Consider the following 16,079-nt stretch of genomic DNA (forward strand, 5'->3'; position numbering starts at 1 on the left):
TCAGCGCAGCTGCTCGATGAATTCCAGAAGTTTGACTGGAGTATCTTCTTTTATCTTTTTTTTTTCTACTTTACCAATCGTCCAATCTTGGCGAGAGGAAAGGAAAAATAAAAGAAGATACTCCAATCAAACTTCTGGAATTCACTGAGCATCTGCTCTAACTGGGGCTAGAATGGGCCCAGCCCGGGCTGGTTTTGGGTCGGATCTTAAGCCACGCCCGAGATTGTTCAGGACGAACTTGGACCTACAAATAGGACTCAAAAGATTTTGGGCCAGTCTCCCCTGGATAGAGCCCAGCCCGAAGCATCAGCCCAACGTGTTGCCCAAATCGTGAGGCTGGGACCTGCTCCAATACTGGACTGAAATCATTATCTAGGATTCTCTTGCGGGATGGCCCCAGCAGCAATCGGGCCAAGAATATCAGGTCATTCGGATCATTTCAGGTCGGCCTAACCTTTCAATCCAACAAGATTTATTCAGGTTGGGCCCAATCAATCTTTGGCCCGGTCCTAATGGAGCTTTGGGCGGGGTTCGGGCATGGATATGGAAAGAAACTTAGGACCTAACGTCCGGAAATTCGGGATAGGCTTACACAAGCATGTGGGCCGGCCCAAGTCCAACCGTAGTGCTACGTTTTTGGCAAAACCACCTGTCACGTAAGAGATGAAACATTGAAGACTGAAGAATCAAAAAGGGCAAAATCCTTTTTTTATACCAATTTCTCTGCTATTTTGATCAAGGTCGTTTTTGCTGCTACTTTACTCTTCAAATTGCACAATTTCTCCCAGCCAATTTCTTCTCTGCTATCATCTTAAGAAGACAAGGCAAAGCAAACAAGCGTCCCCTGCTTTTGATTTGCTACTAGCAGTCCCGAAGCTGAGCAACCACAGAAATGCACAAAATGCAAGCATTTCTATTTTATGGACAGGCTTAAGACAACTGGGACTACCACTCTTAATTAGCAGTGTTCTGATCGCCCAATTCGAGTTGCAACACCAAGGTGCTTGATTAAAATCAATGCAGATTTGCATGACATCCAGTAAATCATGAGAGCAACAATGATGGAAATGATTCTGACACAATGTAGGCCTTTTTTTCACTTTTTTTCCTGAAGTCCTTCAAATGTCACAATGCAATACCTTAACATATGCATAGCAAAAGAAAAAGATAAAAAAGAAGATACAAAGAACTTGTTTATGGGCAGAATGAAATGCCCATGTGCATCAAGCCAACACTACATGCTGTCTGAAACATCATAGATGAACCATCATACACATGGAGGTGAGCTCGAGAGCCCAAAATTGGGATTCGAGATGAAGTTCCTGCATTCCGATCCAAGAAAGCGAGGTACAAAAGGAAGTTTCTGCTGATCTGTCAGAACTTCTACATTGATTTAAACATAGTGAATAAGAACGTTCACAGATTAGTGTGCTAATCAGATCTGAGGTTGCCATCACTGGTAGGTGAAGTCGATCGATCCCTGCGCCTACTTTGCGACCCCCGTCCATATGGTGAGTGGGATCTTTGCCGTTGGCCCCTTGAAGGTCGATGAGGTGAGTAGCTGCGTGAATGTCTACGACCGCAACCTGCAGAAATTATAATAAAAATAAACATAAGAAAATACAAATTTTCATAAACCCACACCGTGCTGCAGTACATCACTGTTGATGCCCACATTATATGAAGGAAAAGATCCAATCACACAGAACTTGGTACCACTTCAAAGGAAAACCTTACCGAGGTTAAAGGTGTTCCATTTTGGAAGGTACAGTACATGAATCCTAGTACCTTGCTTCTAAAGCCATCACAGGCTCTCCAATACTACCCCCACCCCACTGCACACGCTTACCTAGGTTAAAGATGTTTCATTTTATAACATACCTTCCTAGGTTAAAGATGTTTTATTGTATAAGTTACAATATATGAATCGTAGTACTTTGTTTCTGAAGCCATCACAGGCCCTCCCTCCTTTTACCACTAGAGATGCGCGCGCGCATAGGACACTCATGCCTACTAATAGCAGTACATAATATAAATGTATACATCATGGTTTGAATACCAGTTTCGGTACCCATACCAGTATCATGCATTCATGCTTATACAATGTCTGCACAGGTCGGTTCATGGTACCAACACTTGGTACGCCTCCCATTTCGAGTATCGATTCGCTATTTGTATTGTACAATATGTCCGATAATAGGCGGTAGGTCTCGTACAGCAAACCATACGTTTTTAGTCAAAATTACAAAAAAAACCCTAAATTTCTACCATAAAAAAATTCATTTTGAACCTTTAAATAACAGTGCACAAAAATGGTGAAGCCTAAGGACTCATTTGGTTTGCCGGAAAAATTCTCTCATTAGAATGTTTTTTCCTGGAAAGCTAATGCCTTAGTATATGATGCTTGAAAAAGTAGTTTTTACATGTTTGGTTAATCATGAAAAAGTGGCACATTTTCAAGTGGCTTATGTTTGGTTAAACATCTATTTTTCTTAAAAAGTTGCATAAAATACCTGTTATGTCCTTAATAAAGGAAAAAACCTTACCTCGTTCTATCTAAAAGCTTAAGGACACTTTTGGAAAAAAAAAACCCAATTTCCAATCCGTGGGAAAGTCACTTTTCCATGTCTCACAGGTTTTTCTTTTCTACGAAATGTAGAAATCTTATTTCCATAGGAAAGTTACTTTTCCATCTTTCTCCTTTGAAAACTCCAACCAAACATGAGGCATTTCTCCATTTTTCCGTTAACCACACTTTCCCCCTCCTCTTCCTGCGAACCAAACGAGTCCTTAAAGTTTTAGCCTATGATAACCTAATTTCGTCAAAAAACCACCCTTATTTTTGGGGTACATGTCTAAAACATTGTCTCACAACTTGTTATTCCTCTATCCTCATCCTTTGCCCTCCTAATTTAGAACAAACTCCTCTTCCCCAATCTTTTATCATCAATTGTAAAATGAAAAACCTATAAAGCAAAATCCCTAGCAATATGATTATGCCAATGTACACCAAAGGGTTTGTAATGTACATAATGGACCTAATTGCAGCATGTTAATGAGCGTGACGAGCTAGTACATGAAAACCAAAGCGGTCCACTAACAAAATCTAAGTTGTCTCTTGTTGTGTTTTAAGTGCACAAAGGTGAAATAGTCTCTTGGACGGTTGGACCTCTCCATATCTTCCCACATCTAATGCAAAAGGTCCAAGGGGCTCCCCATCAACTGCCTTGTACCTCTTAACATCTTTGCTGATGGGGACATCAGAGCCCTTCATCCAGATGATCCTGAGCCCCCGGATTGAGCCAGACTCGTTTATTTGCATATTTATTTTATTATTTTATTTTTGGGCTTATTTGCATTCTAGGGTTTATTTGTAGTTTATTTTATTTCTGGGCTTATTTGCATTTTAGGGCTTATTTGTGTTATTTGTGGGTTCATTAGGATTTATTTCTGTGTAAGGGGGGTTTATGCAAGTTGTGTATTTGGGCCCTATATATAGGGAACTATTTTCATGATTAGGGTTTAATGAATGATTAAGAATTTCTTTTTCCTACGTTCTTTCTTCTCTTCTTCTCCTCTCCTTCTCTATTCTTCCTGCGTCTCTACAACCTCTTCTTCCTTCTCCTTCTCTTGTTCTTCCTTCTTCTCCTCTTCCCCCGCACTGGTGCTACATCAACTTGGTATCAGAGCAACCGGTTTTGCTTCTATTGCCAAAGCCCCGATCCGTCAACAGTTTTTCTTTCCCTCGGTTACCATCAACAACAAGAACAGACCCCTTCCCTCTGTCAGTCCGCTCACCAAAGAAAAAAAAAAAAAAAAAAAAGGATCACTGCCGAGTCTGTGAAGGCCCAGATCGACAGCCATCCGCATCCGACCCCCCCTCTCTCTCGGTCTGTGTCTTCACCAGAGCAAAAAAAAAAAAAAAAAAAAAAAAAGTTCTGCAGCCGAGAGAGAAGAAAGAGCCACAGCCCCTGCACCAGACTCTCCTTCGCGTCTCTCTGACTTGATCCATCAGTCGCCGCCGCTGCCCAGTGAAGGCCCGAGCCCACCGTCGGAGTAGCCAAATCCCACCACCCGTCGCGCCCACGGCCGCCTTCACCCCGCGCACAACGTCAGCAGCGCCACCAGCTCGCCCGCGCCGCCCACGGCCGACCCGTGGCAAACCCGGGAACGCCAGCCATCCCCCGCTGCAGGTCACGGAGCCGCAGCCGTGACTGCCGACGCGTCACCGGAAGCGCCGCCGGCCGGAGCCCGTGACCGGCCCCGCCCGCCGCCATAGGTCCCAGAGCCCCGGCCACCGCCATCGCCGTGAAGATCGGAGCCTTCTCCCGAAACCATCGGGAGGTTGAAGAAAACAAACCTAACGGGTAAGATCCAAACCCGTTACCCGTTTCTCTGCTAGCCCGGATCCATTCCAAAAAAAAAAATAAAAATAAAAAAATACACGTGCCTTGCACGTGAGGAACTAACGGGTTATCGGAGCGGTTCACGCCCGACAACCCGAATCCGACCGGATCCAAGGTTATAACAACACACGTGATCTCACGTGTCTCAAAAAAAAAAAAAAAAAAAAAAAAAGAAGTCGGATCACGTGACCTGCACGTGTTTCCCCTCAAAAAAAAAAAAAAAAAAAAAACCAACCTTTGTTCTGCCGAAAAGGAAACCCTAGGGTTTCCACCGTCCCCTTCGCCGCCGTCGCCGAGCTCCGCCTGCAGCGCTGCCTCTGGCCGCTCCGCCTTTCCTCCTTGCCGCCGTCGTGCCACCCCTTCGCCGCCGTCGCCGAGCTCCGCCTGAAGCGCCACCACCAGCCGCTCCGCCTTTCCTCCTCGCCGCCGTCGTGCCAACCCCATTTCCGCCGCCTCGCCGAGTCTGCCGCCGCTCATCTTTCGCGGCAGCCTTCTCTCTGCCGCTCCATCTCTGTTGCGCCACCTCCGCCGGGCTCCGTCTCCACCGAGCCTCGTCCGCCGCCGCCGCCGTGTCCGCCTTCACTGCGACCCGAGGACGTCTCCCGTGAACGACACCGGACCCACGCCATCCTCGCCACCGCCACCCCGAGCACCACCACAGCACCTCCCCGACTTCGGCCGCCATCCCAACCGTCGCCTCCCTCATCTGCTCTCCCCCTTGGCCATCACCGTCGCCTCCCTCATCTGCTCTTCCCCTTGGCCATCCATCTTTCCCGCACGAACCAAGGCCCCAGCCGCTCTTGCTTCTGTACTGGCCCAAGCCCGTGCGCCATCAATTGAGCGCGGCCCAAGCCCAAGCGGCTGCAGGTCCGATCTCAGGCCCAAACCAGATTGTTCTTCAGCCCATTTCAACAGCCCCGGAAGCCTTGTGCTGTAGATGCAGGTCCATAACTCCAGCTAGCTCTGCCCGGCGCCAACTTCGTGTCCGAGACTCCACGAGCAGACGATTCTGGTTGACTGCATCCGCCACAGGTGATAGGTTTCTACTTTTTCTGGCTTGTTCATTTAATTATGTTCTAGTTCTCTTGCATGATAGCCACATTTTGAAAACTTATATTGCTGTTATAATTCAGAACATTGAACCTCTCACTTCCGAACCCGTCCTATTACCCTTTAAATCTTGACATTAAATTAGCACACCCTAGTAACAGGACGTTTCTCAACATTATTCGATCATATTGATTTAGGATCAGAACAACTGTACTACTTGATTGCAATCTAATTTCTTAAATTGAATAATCTTAATCCTTAATTCTGAATAACCGAAGTAAAAATCAGCAACATTTAAATTTAAGCTATTATTGTGAAGACTTGCTGATTTCTGAAATCATAATAGATTGCATTAGTAGGTTGTCCTGCATCAAATCTGGTCCTGCAGCATACTTATAAGGGTTTCATTAGTGACACTACATTTCACATCATCACCCAGTGTCATCAGTGCAAGCCAACCTGTAGTGATATGGAGCACTATCTCAATCAACCTAAAACCCCTGTAGCTACCATGAATTCCGACATTTTGAGGTCTCTCTTAGAACAAATCGTTGCCATGCGGGCTGGAAACAAGGAATTCCAACAAGAGATCCGTGAGCTCGTGCAAAATTCTAGGACCCCTAAATCGCCAACCCCTGTTACAGCCCAAACTAAAATCGGTTTGGTCGCACCACCTGTAGTCCTTCCCCACTCTCCTAGGCACCAAACCCAATACTCTAGGTGTCAACAATTCGGCCATATAGCGCCCCAATGTTCCACTAAGACCTACCCGATTACTGAACCAGAAGTTAGGAACCAAGAGGCCGAATATGTCGAAGAAGTCTATGAACCAAATATAGAAGACTATGAAGAAGACTTTGAAGACGAACCTACAGAATTAGACTTTGTCCAAAATGATTCCCAAAGGGAGACTATTGATCTAAGTACAACCAAGCCACTTCACATCACTATTGTGGAAGAGGTAGTGACAGATATTGAGAGCAAGTCACCTGAATTGGCACTTGTAGCTAAAGATACCCATGCAGAGTCCAACCTTGAACATTCCCCAGTAGTAGTTTCTCTTCTAGAGGAGTTTCATGATGCACTCCCTGATGATCTTCCGGATGCACTTTCTCCAATGCATGATATCCAACGCGCAATCGATCTAGTTCCCGGAGCATCTCTGCCCAACCTTCTACATCATAGGCTCAGACCGAATGCATATGCTAGGACCTGGAATTTAATGTTACCGACAGTTGAGTTTGCATGTAATAGTTCGGTTAACAAGTCCATAGGTATGAGTCCATTCGAAGTAGTGCATGATTACAAACTTAGGCAACCCATAGACCTGTTTTTCATTTCTCATCAGTATAGAGTCTTTGAGTCTGCACAATCAATTGTATCACATCCACATTCATTGCATCGAGAAATCAGCAATTGTAGTCACTTTAATAACTTAAAATATAAATCCTTTGCTGATTTACACAGACGTTATAATGAGTTAAGTGAAAGAGATTACATCATGATAAGAATTAGGTTTGAACGACTTTCTTCGGAAACGTTTAAGAAATTGCAAATTTGTAGTGCAGAACAGTTCAAAATCTTAAAGAAAACCAGTTCGAATGCATATGTTGTGGATCTTCCTGATGACTATGGGATTAGTGCGATATTTAATATTGAAGATTTAGTCCCATACAAAAAGATAATATTCCTGCCTTCCGACCCCTTTATTGATATACCTGCCTATGTTGGATACCCTGCCCTATTACCTGCTGTTGAGCCACCACCTCCCAAATTTCATGCACGCAGAGAACAAATAGAACATATATTGGATGAGCAGGTTATTTCAAGCAGGAACGGTGGTTACCAACGTTACCTTGTTCGGTGGAAAGGTCGACCAAAGTCTGATGTGACGTGGATTTCCAAAGCACAGTTGCAGCGCATTGACCCCGATCTTCTGGAGCAGTACGACAGCCGGCCAGACCTGTACTCGACGGGGTCGAGTTTTTCTCACCCGGGAGGAGTTGATGGGGACATCAGAGCCCTTCATCCAGATGATCCTGAGCCCCCGGATTGAGCCAGACTCGTTTATTTGCATATTTATTTTATTATTTTATTTTTGGGCTTATTTGCATTCTAGGGTTTATTTGTAGTTTATTTTATTTCTGGGCTTATTTGCATTTTAGGGCTTATTTGTGTTATTTGTGGGTTCATTAGGATTTATTTCTGTGTAAGGGGGGTTTATGCAAGTTGTGTATTTGGGCCCTATATATAGGGAACTATTTTCATGATTAGGGTTTAATGAATGATTAAGAATTTCTTTTCCCTACGTTCTTTCTTCTCTTCTTCTCCTCTCCTTCTCTATTCTTCCTGCGTCTCTACAACCTCTTCTTCCTTCTCCTTCTCTTGTTCTTCCTTCTTCTCCTCTTCCCCCGCACTGGTGCTACATCATTTGCTTAACCTCATTCAAGAGGTCCAATGGCTTACCATCAAAAGCTTCCTAGTTGAGGCATGACAGGCAAGTTAGCATCCCTCAATTAAGAGAACCATGCGACTCACAGTGCAAGGAGAGCTGTCTGGTTATCCAAAGCACCTCGCAACTTATAGTACGATGTTAGATTAAAAGGATAAGAGAGGGAGTGTTCAGCAATGCAACCTTTAGTTTCCTATCAAGGACAGGTCAATCTATCACAATCAGCAATGAGGGAATTGGTCAGACAGAGGTCTGGGGCATCCAGTCACATTAAAAGTTAATGAACTGTAGTTGGGGAGGACTACAATAATCTCTGGCTAAAATTGATCATCTGTTTCTCAATGCTCTTTTGCTTGTTTGTATATCTCTCATCGGACAATAGGAGAAAAGACATCAGTTTTGTTTGTTCATACTTATGAATTAATGAATGAAAATTCTTAAATCCACAACAGGTTGTTACTTGCAGATCATATAGTAGCCATCAGTTTGTTAAATCAAAATTTTCCTGCTTCAATATCTTTTTTCTTTCTTTATTTGGTTATTTTTGATATCTTTATTTATTCTTATCCAGAGATTAGTCTGCTATGTCCAATAATTTCCCCACTTCAAACTACAAACAGCAAACTCTTCTACGAGTGCTAGCAATGAGTTATGATAAGTACGAAGATCCTTGTCTTAATCTCATTATTCACGCTAGAATTTAATCAACATGCCAAATGACTTCAGAAAGTAGTTTACCTATCAATAGGTCCTTCTTCTCTTAACCTTCCTCATGCTAATCTATAGTACAAAGCACATATTACTTATGAATAATCATATTTATTTCTACCTATATGAAGAAACTAGACCTAAAGAAAATTGGTCATTAAGCTGAGGAGCAAGCTGGGTCTAACAGATCACTGGATATAGCATACTTTAGAACACGTCAAACATGCCCCAGAGAACTAGATGTACATTAAAGATGCAATTTCTCAACATTTTCATGAAACAATTTTCCATCTGACATGCTTGGATGTATTTCGAATACATATAGACAAGAAGCTCCAAATGCATTTTTTCCAAATACATTTAACTTTTGTTGGAGGCACCAACTAAACAAATCTACCACACACCTAGCATACAGTTCATTATACATCACAGGCATGTACTTCAGTTTCTAATTTCTCTGACCAGTAGCTCTGTCCATTCTCTATTCTAAAGTGAAAGGAATTTTATTCCTATCTTCTAATCTTTTAGATGATATATTTAATAGGTAAAGGTGATCTGCCTCTCTAGATCACTATATTTGTTGATTCTGTTCAAGATTGTAACACAGTCCAAGCTCTCATTTTTTTGCAAGACTAGCATGTCAAACCACAATTGGTTATAATCACCAGTCAAATTGATTCTTTGTGTTACATGCAATATGTGATTTTTCGAAACATATCACTAGTCAGCAAATAGTCAGTTTACTGGAGATGATAATTCTTCTTTGGAAATTACTGTCACAGATTATCAAAATTTCCATACCTTAGATATCTTCCATTAATGCTCCATGCTTGGTATCAAAACCGAAAAGTTTGACATGATAGTTTCATGATTGGCTCCCTTCTTTATCAAGTGAGATTTCACGACTACTTGTGGATAAGAGTTTGACATATCCGTTATGGTGATCATTTATGAGAACTTGTTCGGTTGATCAAGTTCTAATTACATATGAATGCAACTCGAGTCTAAGCCATAAGAGTCTACATATAATTTGGCCTAATCTAACTTTCAATATTGGATACAAGACAACATAACTTGGGACTTGTAGGACATCTTAATTTGTCAATCAGTCAATGACATCAACGATCACAGTTCAATAATGTTTCAGTATTAGTGTTATAATTGTGTTCAAAATGTTTAAGCTTATGCAAGTGCAGATGAACATGTATTGTTTTATGAACACCCAGATTCCTTCAATCTGAATGCATTGCAGGCCAACAGTCTGAAAAACCATGCCATTTAGCATAATTTACAGAATTTTAAATGCCTATAAACCAAAAGTCAATTGTTCTGAAGGTTTTGGGCTGTGCAAAAAGTGGGCACAAAACAAACACTTTTTAATGGAAAATAATTATCTTTTGGTTTATGGAATTAGAAGCATCAAAACTCATGCACAGATGAGGAACCTCCAAAATATTTGTTTTAAAGTTTTCAAGTATTTTGATTGTTGGATGAAGTGGTAAAGAACTAACCAGGATGAGCACATTCAATGAAGATTTGAAAGTCATCTATGAGGATAGAGGAAATATATTTCTCGAAGTAGGGAAACATATAATAACTTGAAGTTATGAGAATGGACTTCAAAAAAAAAAAGTGTTAAAGAAAAGATGTAGCGCCCTGTAGAAATGAATGACAAAGAAGGATCCGAAAACCTAGCCTTGAAAAGTTGGATTGAAGGAGAAAAAAGCAAAATTTGTATAAAAAAAGAGAGATAAAACTACATGTAAGATATAAGTGATCCGCCCTTGGTATTGGTCTGATTATAAGACCAAAAAATCTTATGGCCCAATACCACTTGCAGCTGCATGGAAATTATTCAGTTCATGAGATTCCAATATTCTAGAGTTCACTAATAATATGAATTAGTTAATGAGACTCTGTAGACTATGGATTAGTAAACTTAAAATAAGAGGCGACAATGGCGAGGATTAAAGATCATGACACCCAAAAGAAAAAACAAACAAATAAGGCATCTAGAAAGCAAAAAGTTGAAAGACATGTTAATTTATTGAATGATATGTAATATAAGTTAAATTTGTCTTGATGCTTGAGAAGTTTTCAGCGTATTATTTAAGAAATAATTTAAATGCATAGAGCAAAGTTGGTGTTAGATAGAAGCAAGCTAGTAAAAACATTCAGGATGAACAGAATATCAGCAGGAGAAAGAATCTTACAAATGATTTACAGCATACAGCATACAGGCATATACCCAAAACAAAATAATGTAAAGATTGTCAAACTAAAACTGAAACTAATATTTGCATTGACCATTCACGCAACAAGGACATAGTTTTACAACCAAATAGAGGTGCAAAATTGAGCTGCTTCCATATGTACCTCTTCTTTCTCTTTCACCACAGTATTTTCCAGGAGTTGGTGTCCTCCCATGCCTCCTTTTTGCCTGCCAATCAGCATAGAACATAGACAACACAGAATTACAATGCAGAGGTCTGTGAACTGCATAATATGGCCGATGCTAGTTGGTGATTCAGAAAAGAATTAGCAGACAATAAAACAATGAAAACAACCTGATAGTTAGTTTTTGAGGTTATTGTAATCATTTTTACAGTTGACAATCCATTACTTTAATTTCAGGACTCACATTCACAGTTATGCTAAATGGAGGAAGGCTATGGTAGTTTACCTTCTTGGATTAAAAAACAAAAAAGATATCATTGTATGATCAGGATATTATGGCCAACCAAAGAGGAGATGCACCAGAGTCAGATAAAAGGTCACAAGTTGACGTAATTTTGTAGGGCATACCGTATGATGTTTATAATCAGGGTAAAAAAGGAATACAGGGCAAACAATCCTCTGTAATTAGTCGGGTTTCGTGACTTTGAGATGTCGATGCAGTGCTCATGTCGAGATGAGGAATGTACGGACTGTTAAGAGCACGTATTGAGATTTCGATGAAGCTACACACACCAAACCTGATGCCAAAAGTTACCACGCAACATTTCTTAAGTTGAAAAGAGCTATCATACAAATTGATTAGGTTATTGCAAATACCATTTTCTTATTGCTATTTGAAATAACAAAAAGCACTACCTTCTCCACTGTGATTAAGCGGCCTTCAAGTACAGAACGGTTCAGGTACTTAACGCAGCGGTCTGCATCCTCCAGAGTCTCCATTGTTACAAAGCCAAAACCACGAGATTCCTTTGTTCGGGGATCCATGACCACATGGCATTCCTGAACCTGCAAATTAGAGAAATTATCTTCATAGGCACTGTATGAATCAGACCATACAATTATGACTTTGGCATATTATTTAAATTTAATTATAGGTGATGTTTTTTTTGGGTTAAGAAAATTTTAAATAATTTTTATCTAAAACCATCAAAGTATCACCAGTTTTTTTGGGGGTTAAGAAATATACTGCAAGTAAAAAATAAAGCACATACCCTTCCTTCATTGCTAAAATACTTCTCAAGATCACTGCTAGTAACTCGTGTGGATAAACCTGTTACATACAAGTTGTTTCCAGGATTCCTTGCATCTCTACAATCTTGGCTCCTATTGCACACATTAGAATACAGACCATCAGCAAAGAGAAGAAAATTGAGTTGGTAAAAACTAACTCCTGCATAGACTCCTTGTAACACATTATATAACATATGCAGTTATATATACTTTTTTGAGAACAAAAAATTTATGTACCTAGAGCGACTCCTTCCCCTTGATCTTGATAATGACCTTGATCTACTATGTCTGTTTGGAGGAGGTGTAATTGATCGAGAAGTATATCTGAAAGACATCATTATTTGTGTATATAAATCTCTGTGAGTGATAATCAGAACTATGAGAATTGCTATGGGAATCACAACTAACCTTACTTCTTTTGATTGAGACATCTATCAAAAAATCATAATATCAGAAAATTTGCAATAAACTGAAATGGGTAGCTAAGCTACGTATGACTTCAACTGTTTTTTCATGCAACCATATTGATCTCACAATCATTACATAGGCAGTATACTTTTAGCAAAAGGATGATCATGCTTAGCAAAATGTAAGATACATTTCAATATACATGAATCCAATGAAGTGCATAGGTTACTTCTTGCTGAAGGAAATCACTATCGAAAGCAATACTCAAAATTCAAAAAACCTAGACCAAAAAACTGAATGTATTTATGTAGAACAAAAAGCATGGATATAGTACCAAAATAGATCAAAATATCTTTATAAGCTGGATAATGATGCAGAACCGAACTTACAGCTGCATTATCAAGTTAAAGACAAGTTGATAAAAAAATAAAACGAATTTCCAGCATTTTTTTAAGATTTATGCTAAAACCACTGATATTTCAGTCTGCTTCCCCAAAGGTAATTGATTCAATAATTTACAGAGAATATAAATAATCCTCGTAAGAACTTTATGGGAACACATGAAGCTGATAAAGCGTAACGATAGGTACCTTTGGTATGCGTTAAGAAAGTTATTGGACTGCCTACTATTAAAAAAGATATATAAGAGAAACAAGTGTGAGAGTAACGATGAAGTCCTTCACATTTCAGAGATCTCACCGATAAATTGCTTATCATATATTGCTAATAGAAAAGACTGTTAAGGGGTAAAAACCATGTCTCATGAAAAGGTTAAGAAAGTGAAGACATACAAAAGCCATAAATTTGAGGGTCAAAGATTTGGTCCTTAGCTCTTTATAGATGTCATCGGCAAATTAGTTTCTTGTGTTGTACAATCCTTAAGTACGATAATTTGCTAACTGCTTAAGATGAGATAAGGGGGCCAGGGAAGGGAAGAGGAGATTTTATAAAGCATTTAGGTTGTGGTGAAGGATTCCTCTTTTGCAAAATGTGATTACACATAATAGCAAGATTGATGATTTTATACGGACTAGAATGTTTGGATAAAATTATGAGACATGCATGATGATAAAGCTTAAGTGGACACATCGTAAATGCATAAAGGCAGGAGAAAGAATTGTGCATGTTGAAGAAAACTTTGGGGTCGGACTAACAAGGAAAATGAAAGAGAATTAATTCATATGGTATGAGCATGCTAATAAAAGAAGAGGGGCATGGTTATTTGTGACTGGGCCACAAATGAAGATAGAAAAATTAAGATGGAATTTATGCAAAGTTCTGAAAAAGCACAGCAGAAATAACAGATTATACAGGGACAAAAAGAAGATTTGTTGAGTAAATCAAAATAATGGATACAGATGCATCCTCATCTATAAAATCATAAAGTGACTACCATTTAGCAAGAGACTAAATAATCAATATATGAACATCTCATATTTGCTCATAGAACAGCCAAGGAGCTAAGCTGAATAGTAATTATAATAGTCTAAGCCAAAATAACTAACATATAAATAATCAAAAGGTTCAAAAGTTCTCAAACATCCATCATAGTACATTGAAATAACAGCTATGACATATAGAATTAATGACAAAACACTCTCCCCACCATGCCCTGCCATTCTACCGATATCGATATTTTACTCTAGTGTTATTTGATACCAGTAATTTCCTAAATATGCTAGGGGCATCTTGCAATCACTATTGTTTCGGTACCTAGCACTACTCTGGTTATAATTATCTAGTCATGATAGTATATTAAAGTTTCAGTGTCAAATGTTCCTCTAGCTATATAAATCAACATGATAATTGAATATTTGAAATATGCTTGCTGATTATAAATTTCGTTTCGAGTTTAGAGGTCAATAATTCTATAATAGGCAAAGACAGAAGAAAGGGTCATGGTCTGCCCACCCATATGAAGGTGCTTTGGAAGAACAAAGAGATACAGCCAAGAAGAGAATAATATCAGCATCAATCTCGTCATCAAAAGACCAAGCAGGTCAAACCTTGATCTCCAGTACAAAGAAAATCTCATATTTTGTTTTGCGCTCCAGTTATGTTTGCAAATATCTGCATCATACTCTTCATGATCATGTTTCTGTTAACCTAGATTAATTCTATGGGAATTTAGGTGGTTTTGGAAACCCATCGAGGCGATGAAAAGATTAAAAGAAAAATGCACGAACAACGACAAAGAAAGAGATAAAAGGGTTCAGAAAGGGTGTTCCATCTTGGCTTTCGAAGCAAGACCAAATTCCACCAAATTTTCGTGCTTTATTCCTTCAAGACGGTCGCCGATTCATTTCTTTCAAGAATTCCCGTTACAGATCCCAAGTGAAGTAGATATCCTTCATTAGATCAAATCAAAGAATGTTCAACGAAACCAAAAGAAATAAAAACAATAATAAAAATCACGAAAATTAAGAGGAAATTATGAGCCCAATAGGTATTAAGATCGGAAGACATCAACCAACATCAGACCAAAAATCAAGAACCTCAAAAATGATCGGGAGAACAAATAGCAAGCAAGAATCTGAATGAAAAAGTCTAGGATTGCGCTCAAGAAGATGAACAAAAATGCGGAAACAAAAAAGAAAGGAAATAAACGATTGAAAGGCTTACCGATATCAAAACCCCAAACCCTAACAGCTCTTGATTAGGAGAGATCGAATGGGGAGGAATTCACGAAGAGGAAGTTTACCTCTTTCGCGGAGGATTAGATGCGAGGCAAAATCCTACAAGTAGACAAGCTCGCTCCCGCTGGCGAAGCGAAGGTAATCGACAAGAAATCGGTGGGAGTTCGTCAGGGCTGATCTGGTCCATAGTTGGCGTGTTTCCATACAATAACGGAGGGGGCCGAAACCGTTATAACGGCCGTTACAAAGTTATAACGACCGTTTTTCGTGAATACGACACGTGTATCTACTAAATAATATTCGGATATGCATATCAGGATTTTAGTGGCAAAATGACCAATCCCGACTAAAACTATTTTATTGTTTAGACTGAGCTTTCTCTTGGGAATAGAACGATAATTACTATTATGTCAAGATCATTATTCTCAAAATTAAAATAATTTTTAATTAATGTAAAGATTTAGATTTACAAAATATGCCATCACGTTGTGGTGTATTACCATTATGAAGAAATATATATTAGCTAGAAATAGGCTATTATTTAAATTGTTATTATTTATATTATTTACATCCCATCCAGATTGGTCACTACGACATGTAGATCAATTAACAACGAGTTTCGAAGAGTCATCCAGTATGGATCGGGTAGTAGTAGATCCTCTAAAGAGATATCTTGTAATAAGGGCTTTGGGAAGGATGTTAACTTTTGATTAAATACCAAGATACAAATCGAGAACTCAACCAGTAAATTGAGGTGCTTAGTTAGTAGGTCTCAGTTGTACTTAGCCAGCAAGCTAAGTTATGCAATATTAGAAGGTTATAGACATAAGATCGAGTACCAGAGAAATAGGCTGAAACATCAAGGGTACAAATCAAAATACTAGTTTGTGAATTGAGTACCTATGATGCAGACCAAGGGAAACAAGAGCTGTCTACCTAGGACAATACCTT

General features: G+C 39.6%; 1 protein-coding gene across 5 annotated transcripts; it reads right to left on the reverse strand.

Annotated features, from left to right (window-relative positions):
• Positions 1 to 1,068: 1,068 nt before the first annotated feature.
• Positions 1,069 to 15,317, reverse strand: LOC103705473 (serine/arginine-rich splicing factor SR45a-like). Of its 5 annotated transcripts, none has more exons than XR_003385345.2 (7): positions 15,194 to 15,317; positions 12,322 to 12,408; positions 12,066 to 12,177; positions 11,710 to 11,859; positions 11,422 to 11,591; positions 10,993 to 11,056; positions 1,069 to 1,586 (listed from the first exon to the last, which is right to left on the reverse strand). XR_003385345.2 is itself a non-coding variant. In XM_008789190.4 (7 exons), the coding sequence occupies exons 2-7, from the start codon at positions 12,513 to 12,515 to the stop codon at positions 1,432 to 1,434; spliced, it is 591 nt and encodes a 196-aa protein (XP_008787412.1). In that variant the 5' UTR covers positions 15,194 to 15,296; the 3' UTR covers positions 1,069 to 1,431. The 5 variants fall into 5 exon arrangements, 3 of the variants coding, with proteins under 3 accessions (XP_008787412.1, XP_008787413.1, XP_026659828.1); XM_008789190.4 differs by lacking the exon at positions 11,422 to 11,591 and adding an exon at positions 12,493 to 12,515 and having other exon boundaries at positions 15,194 to 15,296; XM_008789191.3 differs by lacking the exon at positions 11,422 to 11,591 and adding an exon at positions 12,493 to 12,515 and having other exon boundaries at positions 15,115 to 15,291.
• Positions 15,318 to 16,079: the final 762 nt, after the last annotated feature.

This window comes from Phoenix dactylifera, chromosome 17 (assembly GCF_009389715.1).
Source record: "Phoenix dactylifera cultivar Barhee BC4 chromosome 17, palm_55x_up_171113_PBpolish2nd_filt_p, whole genome shotgun sequence".
NCBI classification, from domain to species: Eukaryota; Viridiplantae; Streptophyta; class Magnoliopsida; order Arecales; family Arecaceae; genus Phoenix; species Phoenix dactylifera.